This window comes from Lolium perenne, chromosome 2 (assembly GCF_019359855.2).
Source record: "Lolium perenne isolate Kyuss_39 chromosome 2, Kyuss_2.0, whole genome shotgun sequence".
Classification (NCBI taxonomy): domain Eukaryota; kingdom Viridiplantae; phylum Streptophyta; class Magnoliopsida; order Poales; family Poaceae; genus Lolium; species Lolium perenne.
In genome coordinates, this window is record NC_067245.2 from 83,455,070 (window position 1) to 83,475,885 (window position 20,816).

The 20,816-nt window shown below is 45.2% G+C and overlaps 1 protein-coding gene and 1 pseudogene across 1 annotated transcript; both read right to left on the reverse strand.

Annotated features, from left to right (window-relative positions):
- Positions 1-914: 914 nt before the first annotated feature.
- On the reverse strand, positions 915-2,577 carry LOC127330098 (cytochrome P450 81Q32-like; annotated as a pseudogene).
- Positions 2,578-4,883: 2,306 nt separating this feature from the next.
- Positions 4,884-14,425, reverse strand: LOC127333114 (tryptophan decarboxylase 2-like). Its single transcript, XM_051359421.1, has 12 exons — positions 14,278-14,425; positions 10,363-10,435; positions 10,005-10,259; positions 8,905-9,068; positions 8,564-8,704; positions 7,836-7,895; positions 7,140-7,304; positions 6,940-6,996; positions 6,237-6,301; positions 5,454-5,577; positions 5,168-5,305; positions 4,884-5,077 (listed from the first exon to the last, which is right to left on the reverse strand). Exons 1-12 carry the CDS (start codon positions 14,386-14,388, stop codon positions 4,931-4,933), a joined length of 1,500 nt encoding a protein of 499 aa, XP_051215381.1. The 5' UTR covers positions 14,389-14,425; the 3' UTR covers positions 4,884-4,930.
- Positions 14,426-20,816: the final 6,391 nt, after the last annotated feature.

Consider the following 20,816-nt stretch of genomic DNA (forward strand, 5'->3'; position numbering starts at 1 on the left):
ATGGCTACAAATGATATGGCATCTTGTTATAGCCAGCAGTTGGCTATACTATTGGAATTGCTCTGATAGCCTCTAGGACCTATTTCCAACAAAATGCGCCTTTGTTGTTCAATGATCTGCATGACATCCACTCACCGGGAGTGCATCATGGATCTAGTTTTTTTTTATATAGAACTTGCACGGGACATTGATATAGAGACATCATGGATCTAGTTGCATCTAAACTTTGCATACATGGAAGATGTTAGACATAGTGTAAGTATTAATTAAAAGACTGATACATACATTATTAAATAAATTAAAATAACTTGTTGTTAAAAACTTCCAACATATTATCGAGAGAGGAATGCAACATGTTTGTTACTTAGGATCAATGTTCAAAAAATCGGCTGAGATATTGATTTATGGTGAATCGGGTGGTAACCGATAAGATTTCGATATGTCGTTTAATTTATCGACGGAACCAATATTCGCTAGATTTTCAGTCTGATAACCAATATTTCGGCCAATTTTCAGTGAAATTTTGTTGAAATTATGTCTAGTAGTCGATATTTTCACCCTATAGTCTTAGAGAATTGTGCATTAGCTAAAATTTCCATTTTTATTGATTCAAATGCAAAGAATCAAGATAATACTTTTGTTCAATGCTCAATTTTTTTTACATAGCTTATATATAGAAAATTTAGTGCCACAAATTAGGATTTATAAAAAATAAGCCGATAAATGGTGGCCCAATAAAATCAATTAATTGCTCGATAAGTGATTTATCTCCATTTTAAGGCCGACTAATAAGTTAACGATTAACGATTTCTTGAACATTGCTTAGGATAATTTCACAATACCTAGCCAGGTATAAAATAGTACAGAGCATTTATTTATTTGTCCTTCTTAGAATAGCGTTATAAAAATATTCATTAGAGCCTCTTAAGCACACCATCCATAGCTGTGCGTGGCTTGCACAAAGCCTCAAATGGCACGGCCTTATGGATAACAAACTCTTCTCCTCCTTCTGTCATGTCCACCTCCACAGAGTCTACCAGGTTCTAGTAGAAACATTGTATAAGTGCCCCAAGAACAAGTCCTATCGTCCGTAAAGTCATTGCCTCTCCGGGGCACTTCCTCCTCCCCATTCCAAATGGTATCATGAATAGTCCTTCAGCCTTGCCATCCTCAAACCTCTTCGGCCTGAACTCCATGGGATCCTCCCACATGTTCGGGTCCCTATGGATGGCATATACATTAACGATCAGCATGGTTCCACTCGGAATTGTGTGGCCACCAATTTACAGTCAGCGTAAGACTGATGCGGCAGCAGTAGCGGGGCGGCAGGGTAAAGACGGAGGGTTTCCCTGATGATACATTGGAGGTACGTGAGGCGGGACAGGTCCTCAGCGGAAACCAGGCGAGAGGTCCCAACACATCGGTCGATCTCGGCATGCGCCTTTTTTATGGCCGCTGGGTGGTTTAGCAGGAGCGACATAGCCCATTCTATGTCACCCAAGATGGTGTCCGTTCCAGCACTAAATAAACTCTGTAGAAACAATAATAGAAGAAAAAAAATGTTAGCATCATTGTTTTGTTTGTGATTTGTTATATAGGGGAAACCTCAGATCCAGCCAAGTTGGGGTTTAACGGACAAGAGCAGTATGAACTGGAGTATGAAGTTGGCTTTGGCCATGACGTAAAATGGAAGAACTCACCGTGCACAGGCCCCTGATCACTGTATCGGTATAGACATCTGGCTCTTTCTTCTGCAGAGTGAACATCACGGCAATCATGCTTTTGTCACCATCTTCACTGCCGCCATCGTCTAGCTTCCGCCGCTCCGCGTCGATCAGCCTCTGCAGGAACGCGTCCCTTCTAGTCACCGCAGCCCGGAGCTTGTCCTTTATGCCGGAGACGTCGAGCCACCGCATTACTGGCAGGTACTCCCACAGGTTGGCCAGACCGACATGCGGGTTGATATCGTCCATCACCTTCCTGAACTCCTGGGCCTCAACGGACATGTCCGTGTCGGCGTCCGCTTCTGAACGAGTTGCCTTGGTGTTTGCGATAGTCTCCATGAGTACGCTGAGAGAGAGCTCGAAGAGCCTCTGCTTCAGCTGGATGCGCGGCGATGCCGTCGCCGATCTATACAACCGCCGCACCATGGCGTGCACCTCACCGGAGATGACGCCTGACATGCAGCTGACACGGTGCGTCGAGAGGAGCTGCACGGCCGCGACGCGGCGGAGGGTTCGCCAGTGCGGGCCATAGCTGCACGTGGCGAGCATTGAGAAGTCCATGGACAGGAATTGCCACGAGGGGAGCCTCGGGCGGTTGGCGAAGGTCACGTCCAGTTCTGTGAAGCACTCCCACAGCGTTGCAGGAGCCGAGCTGCAACGCGAACACGGGCCCGTGGCGCGCTGCGAGGAGGCATAGCACGGCGTGGAACGGCTTCTTCACGAGATGGATATGGCCGACGAACGGGATGGCCGGAGGGCTCGGCGGACGCACCTTGTTCTGCTTCCCGCCGAGGAAGTGGTGGATCAGGAGGATGAAGGCGAATGACAGGATGGCAATGCAAGAATTATCCATGGCTATATTTTGAGAATGCATCGCAACATGGGAAGGATGTATATAGGGTGCACCAAGTTTTGAGGACAAATAATTCTTTATTTTTCGAGATCTTAACTTATTTTTCGAGATCTAGGACAAATAATTCGATATTAGCAAGTGCTAATTAAGAACTATTCCAAAGTCAGCCTCCAGGGAGCCTGAGGCCGACTTTTGTGAGAGGTATCTTAGTATCTATGCTGAGGAGATGAAGCCGGCAAGATCCTCGACTCGCGCGGGCGGCGCGGAGGTGGAGGAGGATAAGCTGCAGAACCTGATCCTCGACTCTGTGATCGCCAAGGTGAAGAAGGACAAGCTGCAGATGATGGGTACATAAATGTTTTCTACGCAACCTATTGAGGCGTCCTCCTCCGTATGCATTGACATCCCGACGGCGGCCGGTGGCCTAAAAGTATCTCCAACGGCCCGGCGGGACGCGAAGCGATCGCACGGTCAAAAAAATACGGCTGCATCATGAACCGACCTCAAGTGGCCGGACTATCCGCCGAGACTTAAATACGGCCCAAATATGTATCACATTTGCGTTGCGTGGCACGTCCACGTTGGTTGTATCCAGGCCCACCAAGCAGTGATGGAGGTAAGTAAAAAATTCCCATTACTAGTGATTGGCCAAAAGGACTATCTTTACAGAGATGGTTAGTCGAGTTAACCTAAAACTACGACGGCCGTACTTACTCGCTGTCGCACGACCTTCTATGGCCAGGGTTATTTGCAGTCGTGCGGTCTACTGGCCGCTCGCATGACCTAAGGAGCCGACGCCGTTGTCCGAGCGCTTCCAGGCGGCGAACGCCTTGCCCCGCGCGCGTCGGCGGTGTTCGATGGCCTTAGCTAGAGCGGAGTCCCATTGGACTCTCTGCGCCGCCACCATTGCCTCCCTGGCCGCCACCTCCGCCGCCTTCACGCACGCCAAGCGCGCCAGCTCCTCCACCGTCGCCACGCGTGCATGCTCCTCCACCGCCTCCGTGCGCGCCACCTCCTCCTCTGCCACTGCCGCCAGGTCGTTGTGGTAGCGAGCCCTGTCCCTCACTGCTGCTTCCACCGCCTCGCCCCTCGCCTCGATGGCTTCCTCTAGCTCGCGGTTCTCCCGGTCGATCCGCGCGTGGTCCCGTCCCATCCACGCGACCGTCGCCAGGTCGCGCACGTACGCCCGCCTCATATCGAGCGCGATGCCGCGAGCTTGCGCCTCTGCCGCCAGAGCCTGATGGCAGCCGACGTCCTCTGGGAAGGTCTCGATTGACGCCAGCAGCACCCGCTGCTCGGCGCTCGCACCCTCACCCACCTCGTCGGCAAGGAGGAAGCCCATGTCGTCATCATCCTCGTCGTCGACAGCATGGATGACAGTGTCGACGGCCGGGGCCGCCACCATCACCACCCTCGCCGCCGCGAGTTCCGCCATGGCTTTCGCGAGCTCCGCGTGGAGGTGGGACATAGTCGTGGCCGACTCCGTCGCGTCCATCGCTGGCTCACCCCATACTTGCGCAACCTCTGCCGCCGCCGTGTCCACCTCCAGTTGGTCGGCCTAGCGGCCATACGCGGCCATCTGCTCCTCTGCGATCGCCTCCGCCGCGTGGAAAGCGAGGAGGTTCGGATCATCCGGGTAGACGCGGAGGGCTATCTCAACAAGGCGAGGTCAAGTGCGATCGAGTTCTTGGCCATGGATGCTTTCTATGGTATTGAGGTGTGGCCTTCTCACTTGCCATCGTCGCCGTATATATGCACGACGGGGAGGGGAAAACGCCGATCACGCGCAAGCTGCTTTCCGCGCTCGAAACGGCGGCAAAAACGCACCACTCTACTAGCCGCGCAGGAACCACCGGCCTCGTGCAGGAAGTGGTAATCGTTGGAGGAAGGTCTCGACATGATGTTAAACCACCATTACCAACTTTGACGATGTTAGGGAAAAAATTACGTTGGCCCGCTGGGCATACCCGACACAAACGGACACGGAGGATACAACCTATTTGGTATCCACGAGCCGACGCAAACGGACACGCGTGGTTGACGTCTGTTTTGCGTCGGTCTATTAGAGATGTCCTAAGTTTTGCGTCGGTCTATTGGAGATACCCTAAAGCGAGTTCCTGAGCAGACCGTCAAGAGGGGCTGGACGGTAGCCCCATTTACTTTTCACAAGGTCAAATTATTATTTCGTACAGTTTTGAACCAATATATGGAGTTAATATTATTTTAACTGTTCTGGCCGATGAAGCCGGTAATCACTGTTATTATGACTTCATCAGGACATTTCAAAAATACATGTATCAGCAGGTGTAAAATTAAGCTTATCGGGATAATAGGCCTGAATGGTGGAGCTTAATCAATGAGCACCTGCATTTATAATGTACAAACTTTCAAAGAGCTTGCTGGCCTCATCTTGCAAAAGCTTCCATGCGGCATCCACATGTCGCTCCTCGGTCAGCGGTGCTCCAACTACAAATCTCAAGACAAATTTGCCAGAAAGAACCTGTTGAAGAAGAAAGTGCCACAAAATCAGTGGATATTTATGCTTCATGAATACATATCGAGATCATCAAAGCATCTGCTAATAACCAACCGTATGTGATATGAAGATCTTTCCACTTGAGTTAGAGGTCTCCATTAGACTGTAGTTAAGGTTACGTCCATTGTCATCCTCAAAAGTTGGGGGCAGAAGGCGGAAACAAACAAGGGAAAAGTTCCTTGGAGTTACTACCTAAATTAGTGAAGTTAATAAGAACTCTGTAAAATAGAGGTTTCCAAAAGAAGGAGAAAACATGATGTTCTTTCGGACTACTGCTAACCAAGAGTTTCATAGTATCATTAAATAGATGTATAATTAATTGGTTTCTTTTCTCTGTTACCTCAAATCTTGAATCAGATAATACAAGTTGTTCAAAATGTTTAGCCAACTGTATGTGCTTTCTGATATAGCTCTGCAGGTTTTCCACGCCGTAAAGCCTCAATACCATCCATAGCTTCAGTGATCTAAAAGAAAAGTTTCACTTGGTAAAGAGAAATCAATGCAATTGCCATAGAAGGAACTGCCGCATATAGCCTGAACAACAGTGCGACGAGTCATACTGCCAAAGTGACTGGCACTTGGAAAGCTGGATGTTAACACATTGATATATGGTGCTGAGCAACACTAAAATTGTAAGATTCTTTTTCTATAATATCCATATGGATTCATATTCTTTCAAAAATGTGTATGGCCTCAAAATTGATCCGGCAATTGCAAGAAAAGTAAATGTAGCAAAAAAAGCTACAATTTGGTCTCTAATAGGAACGGTGATATTGAAAAATGGGCAGGCCCGCCTAACAGAAACTGTTCAGATTTCTTTGTTGCACACCGTGCAGCCATCCAATACCACATGGGATACGAGCAATCTTTCGTTGCTTGGTGATTTTTTTTAATCATTTGACTACATCGTTATTACCACTGGTGATTTATTTTGCAATACGAAAGCTTATTGCATACACTTCATCTTAGAAAAATATTAAGTCCACAAAGAAAAAATATATAGACTTTATTGAAATATTAATCTGATGTTGCATTCCTTGTCAAATTTTTAAGTACTAAACTGTATGTAAGAGATAAACAGTACACTTAATAAAGAGTCATGAAATTGCCAAGAGGAATTCACCTAAAACGACGGCCAAGTGGAATTTGCCAATCCTTGAAATCAACAACAGAATTTTCTTGGGAGGCCTGAAAATGTAAAACATTTATAGAATCACCAATCGAAAAATAGTTTAACAAAAAATTCACAGTAATGATTTTTACATGTTTTTTTATTAATTAGATAGCAGGCATGCAGACCTTGTCATCATTCTTTCAATATAACCCTTTTGTTCTCTTGAAAATATATACTTCAGTTTGTCCAATCAATTGATTAAAACTGCGGGAATATTTATGTATCACATTACTACAAATAAGGTAATTGTTGAGAATTTCAACGAAATTCGACAATTACTCAGGAGATTTTTCCTACAATGGTACAACCTGCCGAGAGCCAGTAATTGGTCAGATTTTACTCTTTTCTCTTGCGTCATTTCAAAAAGTTGGCAAGTACAATTTCTAACAACATAAAGTTGTAAATAAAATAAAAAAATAGCTCAAACTAGCATATTCCCATTAGGAAAAAAGCTCCCAGTAGCTAATAGGATTTCTGGTCCTGGCGATAACCAGATGGTATAACAAGTTTGGAAAATGGGGAACCATATAAAATAACATGCATTCGCAATCCAGAGAAGCTCAACCTTTCAAAAGGTAGATTAATCCACTACAATGAACAATGATGAAAATATCCCAAGAGAAAAATAGACAAGGGAAGTATATATCGTAACCTTATTCTTAAGATACTCTGGAGTTGTAGATAATGCTTCTATGAGATAACTCCTGTCCTGTTTTTATACGCGTGGTGTCAGTTTGTGCATTAGGAAATATTGACATAATATCGATGCAATATGCGTAGGAAAAACAAGTAGAGCAAGATTTCAGATGTGGAAACATGGTATTCCAATTGGAACATCATCACATGACTTACCTTAACCCATAACAAGGAACAATCGAAGTTTGTGAGAAACCATTTGTGTGCATTCATATTGAATGAATCAGCTTCTTCTACCCCATCAAGGTGATGTCGGTACTCTGGGCATATACAAGCACTTCCAGCATATGCAGCATCAATGTGGAACCACATGCCATGGGCCTAAAAAAACAGAAGCAATCTATCAATGTACATTCATCAGTATATTTGAATTCCTATATTATAATTTGCACAAGTCATATACAAAATAAGATAGTGAATAACAATGTGAATGTAGAACCAACAATCCAAAAAGCATGTTGCAAAAAAGACCCCAGAGATAGGAACTGGTTCCCACTGGTCAACTGATCAAAACCTACTTTTTGCTCAACTAAAAATTTCGATTACGTAGGACTTAAATACGGAACATAAACTAAATTCAGTTCTATAAAAAGGATTGCTCTTCAAAATTATGGCCCATCTAAAATATCTGGGGACCGCTGTTAACTGATCAGTTACCTATCAAGGTGCAGACTTGTTCCTCAAAAGTGGACATAATAACTAGGTTTTGAACTAGCAGCAACAGATCAGTGTTCTGTGCATAGCTGGCAGAAATTCAAAATTCTATAAAATTTTAAATACATAGAAAGATTCATTACTTCATTATACTAATTTTGATATTTACTAATTATCACACCCAACGAGCCCAAACACCTGTGCTATCTTTCCTAGTTTATGCAAGGGGTCCACGGCCGATGAAGATGTTGTGCCTACCTGAAACAAATAAGAAATTTCTTTAGAAAATAACATGGAGCAAAAATATAAGTGTACTAATGAGCAGATGAAAAGCTAGGCATAACTATTAAATATAAGAGAATGTCATTCAAGTAATTACTTTTTGTAACATTCATCGCATTATTGTTTAACTATATGTTGATTGCCCAAAAATTTCCATCAGAGTTAGGGATTTTGGTTCTACTGGTTGGAGCATGAAAATTAATATGGTTTTACCACTCCTCCACTCGAAAAGAACCACAACAGAAGATGAGCAACTGATCGGGATCATTGAACAGGTTGTGGCCCAATATGGCGGCAGCTTAAGGCAGCGCTATGGAGGCTTCGGCAATGATGAAGACCCTCATGCTCGCAAGTCAAGATCATGATATCGATCACCTGCAGCAGGCCAATAATCTTGCCCTCCTGTGACAAGTTTTATACATAAATGTAGCTGCCGTAGTTTTGCACAAAGACAGTTGGACGTCAGACTAGTATCAGGATCTTAAACTTTCAGGAACATTTTTTCTTAACATCAGTAATATTAACTCAAATAATTATTTAATAAAGTATAGTACATCATGTTGAGACTTCAATGGTGAAATTCACACAAGTTTTCATTAACTCTAAGAAGTTTGCATACAAAGAAATCACAGCTTATTGCTTACTGTTGCACAGATGAAGAATGGTATCAACCCAGATGACAAGTCAATGGAAATGGCTTCGCTAACTGTTTCAGGTGCAACAGCATAACTATTACTACAGTCAGCCTTCACAACTCTGAAGTTCTCTGGAAAAATTCCTGCAATCTATAAACAGAAGAATTTTAGGTCAGGTCAAACAGATTAAAAAAAATTACAAGAACATAATGCACATTATCTAACTACTTCATTGCCATTCTTTGAATAACTTCAAATCCAAAGAACGGACAAAGACAGGTAATTTATTCATTATAAAAGGTAACTCGAAATAATTCAAGTGAGACATGAGTTGGATTATATAAGCATACCTGGCATGCCTTTTGCAGAGCAGAATGTGTCTGGTCAGATGCATAAACTACTAGTTTCTCAAGGGATTTTTTCCCCTGCTTTTTTAAAATTCTATCTCGTGCAGCCAATAGTACAACAAGGACTGCTTCACTGGCGGTAGCTTGGATTACTCCTCCACCAAGCGCTGTAAAGGGGGACGCAGTAGAGAAACTCAGAAGGGTGACTTTAGCTAAGGATATGCACGTACTATATCAAAAGATAGCACCTCTATGTACCATTCTACTAAAGCAGAATCCATAAAGTAAATGTGTCGGATCAAGGATAGTCCAATCATAGTCTGTATCGTAGGATCCTATCAAACTATTTTGATTACGATCCACATAGGATAATAATCGGGTCGTAGCATATAATTCTAGTACCGTAGCTCAGACCATACGATCTCTAGAGCCATGATTTTTCAGGTCAGATCCTATCATGATGATAAGATCCACGAACATGAAAACAATCCTAAATAGGACCAATATACTGGCAATCTTGATAATGTTGTACAACATGGCTACACGGTTATGTGATTGCTAATGGTACAGCTTGATAACTATTACAGACGTTCAATAATGTAGATTGACCTAGGGTGCATACCATCAGCTGTTCGAAATTATGTCTGTGTGAAAAAGCATGTAATTGACTGTGAAAATAATGTCTCTGGATTTTTCTTTCATGTTTTTCATAACATATTTTTATAGCAAATATGATTGAAAATTGTAGTTAGTGTCTTCATTGGAGCATGCAGTAAAGTAAGAAATGATCACTTTTTTTGGAGTAGCTTGAAAAAGTTGTTCAGGATTCTATGTAGTAACATTAAACTAGACCAAACAATCAGTATGTCAAGGAAGAAGGAAACAAGAAACGTTACCTTAATAAATAAATAAATAAATAATGGAAATGCACGAGAAAGAAAAAAAGAATAACCAAGTATGGGAAGTTCCACATAGTGTTTGTTAATCAGAAACTTCTTGTTCATATCATAACTAGAGATGCAAATTAATTGAGGTGCTACATATAAAGAACAAAATCAAAATTATATGTTGTGATCAATAAATAGTTTATGCATCAATCTAACTAAAAAATATGATTGCAGCCTTACCAGATGACAGAAACTGGCTTGGAAGCTTAAGCATTTTTGCAAACCAGTCTAAGACTATGACCTCTAGCTCGGTTGCAGCAGGAGAGGTTATCCAACTGAAGCCAACGATGTTAAAGGCAGCACTAAGCATCTCCCCCAGGAATCCAGCAGTGCTACTATTTGAGGGATAGTAAGCAAAATAATTCGGACTTTGCCAGTGAGTTACTCCCGGTACTATCTTCTGTGGTATATCTGGGCATCAGAAGAATTTGCTGATTAAGCATAGCTCAAGGATTGTGCAATTGGTAAACATGAATTCCAATGTAACTTCAAAGTGCACTGGAAGGAAGATCACCATCAAAAAGGGCATCCAAAGTATCAGGTCGGTTTGGAGCTGAATCAGGAAGAAGTTCCTTCAGATATCCTGGCTGCAATGAAATCACCCGGTCAATGGATACAGATGCACAAATCTTAGTTGAGTGCCAAATATAGTACTTAACACAATCCATCTTCTGTAGACAAAGAGTAGTATGTTCGACTGTTTTCTTAGTTCTTCAATGACAACATCACCACTTCACAAGATGACGGATGCATAGTTTTGTGACCCTTAAAATAAAGAGAGAAAGAAAAGGATGTTCTAAGTCCTTGTACACAGTGGCAAGCTCAGGATGCTTGTGTGCTGTTACATGTATGTTGGTGATATATGGCCCGTCGCAAGTGTCAGGCGTCGCGGTCGGATGGCGATGTGGCCGCAGCATTGACCAAGGTGTTAGCTCCTACTATTGAGAGCTGCTGCTACTCACTCTTTGCACTTGGACACACACACTCTGATTTGGTGCAGCTCAAGACTGCTACATTTTCCTCTTCCTATTGCTTCACATAGGGTGCCTCTTATATAGAGGTTTTCAGGTCGGTGCTACAGTGACCGACCTAGTACAGTAACTAACCTGCTACAGTGACCGACCTAGTACAGTAACTAACCTGCTACAGTGACCGACCTGCTACAGTGGCCGACCAAGTACAGCTAATGTCTAGATGGCGTTTTGCTGCTACAAGCAAAACCCAAACTGAACTAGTGCTGCTAGCTTAACTACTAAGCAACTACAAGATTATTTCCAACAATCACCCCCTAATCTTGTCATCTTCTTCCTCGTCTTCATCTTGAGACGCGCACTTGGCTGCTTGATCCGCACATACCGGCCGCACGCACAACACGCTCCAACGCGCACAACGCCGCAGGCCTTCAACAGATCACCAACGCTCTCTGACGCACGACAAGCTGGGCACTCCCGCCACGGCCACGTACAACCTAGACGCGCACGAACACGCTGGTTGTCGACACCGCACGAAGTCACAACCTAGTACAACGACGGCTCGCAGTCGACGTTGGCGAGAAACGCCTTCTCCTTCCTGGGCTCGGGGCAGTCACGGGAAAAGTGGCCGCGAACGCCACAGTTCCAGCACTTGCCGCGCCGTCCCCTCGCGCTTGAGTCCACGCTGCTCCCGATGTCGTTGTGGTCGTGGCCACGGCCGCGCTGACGTCGTCGTGCCTCCCATTGAGCGGCCGTGAGCAGCAGCTGGTCGCCACGACGCTCTCCGCCAACAGCCGCCTTGCGCCGCTCCGTCCGCTCCTGGAACGCCTTGAGACGCCCGAGCACGTCGTCGAAGCAGATGGTCTCGACGTCGCGGAACTGCTCGATGCCGGCCACTGCCGCGAACAGCGAGTCCGGAACGGTGTCGAGCAGCTTCTTCACCATCTGGGCGTCGCTCAGCGTCCCGCCGAGGCTTGCAAACTTGGTGGCCATGCAGCCGATCTTGCCAGCGTAGATGTCTAGCTCCTCGCCGTCCGCCATGATCAGCCGATCGAACTCGCCGCGGAGCGTCGACAGCCGAGCTGCCTTGACGCGATCCGCGCCGACGAACCGCGCCTTGAGGCACTCCCAGATCGCCGCCGCCATCTTCTTCGACGACACCTGCAGGAGAATGTCCTCCGAGAGCGCGCCGAGCAGGTATGCCCTCGCCCTCTTGTTCTTCTCCGGATCGACCGCCACCGTCGAGTCTTCCGGAACCACCGCCTCCCAGACGCCCTGCACGTCGAGGTTGGCCTCGACCTTGATCGCCCAGACGGTGTAGTTGTCGCGGGTGAGTATCGGACAGAAGAGCGGCATCGCGCTCCCCCCGGCGCCACCACCGTGCGGAACCAACGCCATCGCCGTGGCTCTGATACCAAATGTTAGCTCCTACTATTGAGAGCTGCTGCTACTCACTCTTTGCACTTGGACACACACACTCTGATTTGGTGCAGCTCAAGACTGCTACATTTTCCTCTTCCTATTGCTTCACATAGGGTGCCTCTTATATAGAGGTTTTCAGGTCGGTGCTGATGACCGACCTAGTACAGTAACTAACCTGCTACAGTGACCGACCTAGTACAGTAACTAACCTGCTACAGTGACCGACCTGCTACAGTGGCCGACCAAGTACAGCTAATGTCTAGATGGCGTTTTGCTGCTACAAGCAAAACCCAAACTGAACTAGTGCTGCTAGCTTAACTACTAAGCAACTACAAGATTATTTCCAACACAAGGCACCATGTTGCAGCGGTGGTTTGGACAAGCATGTCACGGCATCCTCCGGTGGCCTTTACGTATGCGGCAACGAGGGGATCTAAGGTGGTGGAGCACAAGGCGAAGGAGGCCTTTACAGATGCAGTACCAAGAGGATGTAAGGTAATGATGTGAGCGCTCACATGAACACCTTAGAGTGCCCTCTTCTTTGATGCAGACGGGCGAGGCAGACGGGACGTTCTCGTCGGTCTCCGGCAGCGGTGCGGGTGGCGTGATCATCAGAGACCATCATGGCAGATTCAGGGCTGAGGCCTGACATTTTTTTTCCTTATGTTGCCGATGCTGAAGGAGCTGAATTGCTTGCTTCCCGGAGGGCTCTTGTTCTCGCGAAGGAGATGCAGGTCTGTGCCCGGAAATGGGTGGAAGCAAAACTTCTGAAGGAAGAAGTGGACAGGTCAGCGAATGGACAGCTGTGTAACACCCGACGTACCCCGTGTACCGAACTGGAGATATGGGCTTCTATACATGGGCTTGGCCCAGCTGATCGGGCATTGGAGCAGAAATGATAAAGGCAGGAGAATGCAGCATGAGAGGGCATCGAACAAGTCTGGATACTCGAACAGAACCAACTCTGCTCGCTCCTCTTTCTCTCTTGTTCTCTCTGTTTTCTGAATTCAGGCAAATCGATCAAGCCTCACGACGGCAACCATACCATCAAGGGGGCAAGTGTGACTAAGTTGGTGAATGAGATCAAGCTTCTTCTGATGAATTTCCACGAACGGTGCGAGCTGTGCGACGATCTGCTAATGTTGTTGCACATGTTTTAGCAAAGAAAAGCTGCGGGAATAAAAGTTGTAATAAGTAGCTGGGTGTTCCGTTGGTCTGCATTGTAGACCTGTTGGATCTGGACATGTCCACGATGTGAATATAAGGGCAGCGTTTAATCTGAAAACAATGAGTACCTTCTTCTTTGATGTATATTTTGTGACATTTGTTTCAGATCAATTTAATTTGATTTGTATCGCCCATATTTGTAATCATTAGCAAGTTCAGTTTGCGTGTTCGCGTTACCTCTATCATCCATGCTGGACTGTGTCTTTGTTTTCGAGAAAACACAAGCTGCCCTTTATTTTCTTGTGTCGTTGTGTTGGCTGATGGACGGGAGTAACCGAACAGAGTTTAAGATGCAGGCGACTTGATAATTGTGCAACTTTTTTTTTCCACCGGAGCTTGTTTGATTCGAAAGAATTGTGTACGATTTTTGTAGGATTCGGAAACTTAAGATTTTTTCTTATAAAAGTCGTTTGATTCAAAGGATTACAATCCTTACGAATTCTTTCAAAAAAATTCCTTTGCACTCGTTTTGAGGAAAAATTTCATCCACTCTACAATTCTTTTGTTTTTCCTGTGCAATCAAACAATACTTCATCCAAAATCCCAACAGTTTCCTAATCTAATCCTGCGATTCTCCTATTCTTCGTTTTGAGAATCCTGGCCCTCAGTGGGAGAGTTATGTGTACCAGAGAGTAATTTACAGAACACATGGATTAAACTTTTTTTTACACAAAACACCTGGATTAAACTGGTGGATCGGTGAGTCGGCGAGCCAAGCCATATTACATAGGCGACATATAATGTTGCAGAAACAGCATGTGAGCAAGTTTGTATTGCAGGATTTGCAGAAGAGTCAAGAGTGATCGTGCCTGGACTTGGCTGAGGACGGGAAATGCCTCGATGGATTTGTAGTAGTCGGCGATGAAATCCACCATCCGGTGGCCGCACTCCCGCAGCTGCTCCGCGTCCATCGGCCGCATCGACCAGCCGCCATCGCCCCCATTGCTGGCACCACTCCCGTCCCTTTACTCGGCAACAACAAAACAAGAAAAATCAACATAACAGTTTAGCCCGGGGCATTACAGGATATCGATCTGCGGGCATGAGGATCGATGGGATGTTCACATGATAAAGTTTGTAGTCCAACGGCAGGAGGCTGAGGAAGGATATATACTGTTGACGGACACTGGCAGAGAGGCGCGCGAGGGGAGAAGCCAAGAGGCGAGGGGAATATATATTTCGTTTTGTGCTGGCCAGATGAGATCTACGATGGCTAGATTGCACAAGGGAGACGACGTGGGCTTGGCCCAGTGGTTGGGGTCGCAGTGGCGCACCCCAACGACCGGAGTTCGATTCCTGTCAGGGACGAATTTCGGAATTGTCACGCCAAGTCCCGCTTCTACTATATCAAAAAGTGTCTAGTTCCTCCTAGACACGGTTTCATTTTTTTTTTTTTTTTTTTTTTTAGATTGCACAAGGGAGAGATAATTTGAATCTGGGGCGACGAAAGTCGTTACTCGTTCTTTTACTGTGAGACGGAAATCGTGGCTCGTTCAAGGAACGGAAGGCGATAGAGACGGGCTATTTACAATGCGCATCCCGGGTTTCCTTCTTTTTCTTAAACAGAGATCCCGAGTTTCATGCCACAGCATGTCCCCAACGGGCCGACGTGCGCCGTCCGTTTGTGGTTGTTTGGCTAGCGTAGATTAGAGATCAGTTTTTTTTTTTTTGAGGGAAATTAGAGATCAGTTTTAAGAAAACGAGTTTTGATCGGATTTTTAGGAAAACCAGTTTTATTTACTTTTCTGTTAAGATTAGGTTCAAAGAAAATCGCGTTTGGTTAGTCTCACCTGTTTCACGGACTGGGAGAAATCGTCTTGCATACGAGGTACTCCCTCCGTTCCAAAATATAAGGCGTCTAAGGATTAGTTAAAAGTCAATGTTTTTAAAGTTTGACCAAGTTTATATATAAAAATATAAATATTTACAATACTAAATCATTATCAATAGATTCACCCTAAAGTATATTTTCTTAATACTAGAAAAATTGCCCGTGCGTTGCACAGGAAGATACATTATCAAAATGTTATCGTGATAGCGGAATTAAGCTAGAAAGAAAATAGAAATGGATTATGTGTTTTTTAACCTCCTCGCCATGTTATAGTTTTTTTAAAAAAATCTCGCCATGTTCTAATTGACACCGCTAAATTTTGCCGTTATATACTTAGATGGCCTGGAGACGCATTTAAAATCCCAAAATAAATTTCTATCTTCTCACTCTAGTATGTTAGGCTCAGTAACTTCATTAGATTGCAGTAAGATTTAACTTGTAAGCCTTTTCAATCTGACCTAACCGAGCTAGAAAATCAATCACCAAACCTTAGTGCTTATTCCAAGAACGATCACATGATTCAGAATTTTTGCAACTTCAAATCAACAACAAATCGATGGGTGCTACTTACAACTTTTTTTTCTTCTATGGCGGCGCTGCGGTGCCAAATGTCAACAACTGAGTATGACACTGAGCTTGGTCGTCGACATTGTGTGCATGCTCTCATCACCGACTCTAGTATAGGATGATGAGCACATGGCTCTCCTTCTCTAAGCTCGACTGAAAAACCACCAAGACTGCTTCAATTTTGTTGTTTACCATCAAACCCGGATGCCACCGACAAATTTGATTTTCTCTTGAAACAATACTAATTCAAATCAGTACTATTTATTTAGTTAAATATTAACAAAATTTGCTACTTCATACAGAAGTGGCAAAAATAATAGGATTTTGCTAGTTCTCAGCTAGCTGAGAACAAAGTTCGTCAAGTCTTACATCATTAGATTTGCTTTATGATTCGTGCTATTTATTTGTTGCAATATGAGTTACAACTGAGATTTGGTGACAACATCTGACTGAGAACGAAGTTAGTTATCAGTCGATTAAGAAATAGCCACACCTAAAATAATACTCCCTCCTTGCCAAAATATAGTGCATATAAGAATTTTTAAAAGTCAAACCGGCATAAAGTTTTACCAGGTATGTACAAAAATATGTCAACATCTGAAATACCAATTCAATACCATTAGATTCCTCACTATGTATATTTTCATATGGTATACATTTGGTATGGTAGATGTACATTTTTATAATTCTTATATGCACTACATAGTGGTAAGGAGGGAGCATAATATAATTTCAAAACGTGCGAGCATTTATTAGCAATATTTATCCATAACATTTGCACTACTTTGATATTATATACACTGAAAAGGAGCAATATAAATGAAGAATTGAATTAAAGATACTCACATTGTGTACCTTTATATTTTGTACCGAGTAGAATAGAAGTTAGCCTATTCGGGTTACACGTTCGAAAATCTAATGAATCTGAGATTTGTAGATATATAGTAGAGTTTTTGATTTGTGAATATGCACAAACATCGTCAGTGCATGTGCAAATTCTCAAGACCTGCACCGTGAGAATAGCTTGGAGAATCTGCACTTCAGCCATGAAGCCAACATCTTGGTATCTGGTAGTCGACGGAGACAGGTGCGCCCAGCCGGAAAAATGGTTTAGACAGGATCGATGCTCTCAGCAGGATCAACCAATTCCCTGTCAATTACCAGTACGGCATGCATCCACAGCGCCGAGTGCAACGGAGTGGCCTCAATGAGCCGGCGAAGGCATGAAGCAACTCGGCAAAACAGCCGGAGGCACACATTATCAGCACAACTGGGAGAAAAACATTGGCGGCAGGGATACATGTGGATCAGATCGAAGATCAGGCATCAGATCGAAGAACACAACGCCTGTTCTAGCCAGAATAAGAAGGGGAAGATGACGCCAGGGAGGCCGGCCGTCCGACGGCTCCTCCATGTCCTCCTCTGTCCTCTCCTCCTTGGTTTGGACAGAAACCGAGGAGACCCTGACTCCGTGGCTCCCACGACGCCTTGGCGGGCCGTCAACCACCGGAGCCCTCACTGGCCTCGCTCCAGGTGGCCTCTTCGTGGGCACGCCGTATGCGAGAACTGAAATCGAGTTCTGCTCGCGTTCATGCTGGAGGATGACGCCGGACGGTGCGCTGGTCGTTTTCTGGATAAGGAGCGCTGCCCATTGTGCTGTAGGTAGGGATGTAAACGGATCGGATCTGATCGGATATTGCTCTTACCATATCCTTTACCATATTTTTGTAACGGATTCGGATCGGAGCGGATAATGGTCGGATGCGGATTCGGATGCGGATTATATCGGATTACGGATATGGAGCGGATTCGGACCGGACTCGGATCGGAAGCGGATTATTAAGAAAATATACGCATAAAAACATAAAAGTATATTTTTTATGTAAAATACGTTTGTAATTATAGACTATAGTTAAATGTACACACGTATTCGTACAACAAAGCAAATTGCTTCTTAATAGCATACATATTTTGGCTGATGAACTAACTATATTGTCTAAATATTTAGGGTTGGGCTAATTTTCTCGGATTATCCTCTTTGTGGACCTCGGATAATCCACAAAAAATGGCGGATAATCCTTATCCGTCGGATAGTATCAATACCATATCCTCTACCGTATCCGCCGGATATCCTCTTGATCACTATCCGCATCCGTATCCATATCCGGCGGATTTCTAAAAATGCATACCATATCCTCAAAAACGGATACGGATGCGGATTCGGAGCGGAAATTATCCGTATCATTTACATCCCTAGCTGTAGGAGCCGCGTCGCGTGGTGCAAGGGGCCACGCTTGGACCTCTCACGCGTGGCTGAAGGGTAAGCTCATGCGGCGTTGATGGGTGTAGAAGTGATTTGGTGCAACGATAAGTTGTATTGATCGTGCACAAGGCACATATATAGGTACAGGGGTGTGACCGGGTCTAGTCTCCACGTGAATACAAAGGGAGAGAGACGCTACAGGTGCAACATACAAAACCCAAACCTATACATATACATATTCGTTCAACACCCCTCCGCAGTCGAAGCGGCGCCAGTGACTCAAAGACTGGACCTGAAGCTCTCGAAAGTCGAGGTAGGAAGGCCTTTCGTCATCACATCGGCGAACTGCTGATCGGTGGGAACGTGTAGAACACGAACACGACCAAGGGCGACGTGCTCCCGGACGAAGTGAATGTCGAGCTCGATATGCTTCGTCCTGCGATGATGTACGGGATTAGCCGAGAGATACACCGCGGAGACATTGTCGCAGTAGACAATCGTGGCCTTCGGAACCGGGCAGTGTAGCTCCTGTAAAAGCTGTCGTAGCCAGGAACACTCAGCAACGGCATTAGCCACAGCCCTGTACTCAGCCTCGGCGCTCGAGCGTGAAACCGTGGGTTGCCGCTTAGACGACCACGATATCAGGGAGGGACCAAGGTAGACGCAGTAGCCGGAGGTAGAGCGGCGCGTGTCAGGACACACAGCCCAGTCGGCGTCGAAGTAGGCGACAAGGCTGGTATCGGAAGAGGCCGTCAGGGTGAGTCCCATGGACATGGTGCCACGGATGTAGCGGAGGATCCGTTTTACCAGTGCCCAATGAGTGTCACGCGGAGCGTGCATGTGAAGGCACACCTGCTGAACAGCGTACTGAAGGTCCGGCCTCGTCAAGGTGAGGTACTGAAGATCACTGATGTCTACGGGTGCTTCTATTCTTGTAGACAGTGTTGGGCCTCCAAGAGCAGAGGTTTGTAGAACAGCAGCAAGTTTCCCTTAAGTGGATCACCCAAGGTTTATCGATCTCAGGGAGGAAGAGGTCAAAGATATCCCTCTCATGCAACCCTGCAACCACAAAGCAAGAAGTCTCTTATGTCCCCAAAACACCTAATAGATGCACTAGTTCGGCGAAGAGATAGTGAAATACAGGTGGTATGAATAAGTATGAGCAGTAGTAACGGCGCCAGAAAAGTGCTTTGCTGCCCAGGACTGGCGTGTGGTTGATGGTGGTAATATTGCGGACAGTACAGATGCAGTAGAACAGTAAACAAGCAGCGATAGCAGTATTGGAAACAAGGCCTAGGGATCATACTTTCACTAGTGGACACTCTCAACATTGATCACATAACAGAATAGATAAATGTTATACTCTACACTCTCTTGTTGGATGATGAACACCACTAACTGTGTAGGATTACACGAACCCTCAATGCCGGAGTTAACAAGCTCCACAATATTCGATGTTCATATTTAAATAACCTTAGAGTGCACGACAGATCAACACAACTAAACCAAGTACTAACATAGCATGCACACTGCCACCTTCACGCTACGAAAGGAGGAATAGATCACATCAATACTATCATAGCAATAGTTAACTTCATAATCTACAAGAGATCACAATCATAACCTACGCCAAGTACTACACGATGCACACACTGTCACCATTACACCGTGCAGGAGGAATAGACTACTTTAATAACATCACTAGAGTAGCACACAGATAAATTGTGATACAAAACACATTGCAATCATAAAGAGATATAAATAAGCACTTCACTATGCCATTTATAACAGTGAATAAGTATTCTGTGAAATATAGCCTAAGAGACCCACACGGTGCACACACTGTCACCTTTACACACGTGGGACAAGGAGTCTCCGGAGATCACATAAGTAAAATCCACTTGACTAGTATAATGACATCTAGATTACAAGCATCATCATATGAATCTCAATCATGTAGGGCAGCTCATGAGATTATTGTATTGAAGTACATAGGGAGAGAGATTAACCACATAGCTACCGGTACAGCCCTTAGCCTTGATGGAGAACTACTCCCTCCTCATGGGAGACAGCAGTGGTGATGAAGATGGCGGTGGAGATGGCAGCGGTGTCGATGGAGAAGCCTTCCGGGGGCACTTCCCCGTCCCGGCGGCGTGCCGGAACAGAGACTCCTGTCCCCCAGATCTTGGCTTCGCGATGGCGGCGGCTCTGGAAGGTTTCTCGTACCATGGTTTTTCCGTATCGAAGATTTAGGTTGAGGAGGCTTAAATAGGCGAAGAGGCGGCGTCAGAAGGTCAACGAGGCGACGACACAATAGGGGGGCGCGGGCCCCCCCTTGGGCGCGCCGGGGTGGTGTCTGGTGGGCCTATGGCCCCCCTCTGGCCTCTTGATACGTCCAATTTGCATCACTATTTTATATCATAATTTGCTGTTATTCATTGATATATTTCATATTGGGACACAATACTTATGTTATTTCATCTATTTTGCATGTTTCATCATTATTGGAGGATCGAACACCGGAGCTGTGGATTCTGGCTGGAAAAAGCACCGTCAGAACGCAATATTTCGGAAGATCAACTCTGGAAGGAAATTATACCAAAAATCCTATTTTTCAAGATGACGAAGGAAGCCAGAAGGAGGAGCCAGGAGGAGCCAGGGTGGGCCCACACCCTAGGGCGGCGCGG

Coding starts and splice junctions, on each gene's coding strand:
- LOC127333114 (XM_051359421.1), bottom strand. CDS start 14,388: ATGCGGCCGATGGACGCGGAGCAGCTGCGGGAGTGCGGCCACCGGATG. Junction 10,436..14,277: donor CCGTCCTCAGCCAAGTCCAG/GCACGATCACTC, acceptor ATTTCATTGCAG/CCAGGATATCTGAAGGAACT. Junction 10,260..10,362: donor TTTGGATGCCCTTTTTGATG/GTGATCTTCCTT, acceptor TCTGATGCCCAG/ATATACCACAGAAGATAGTA.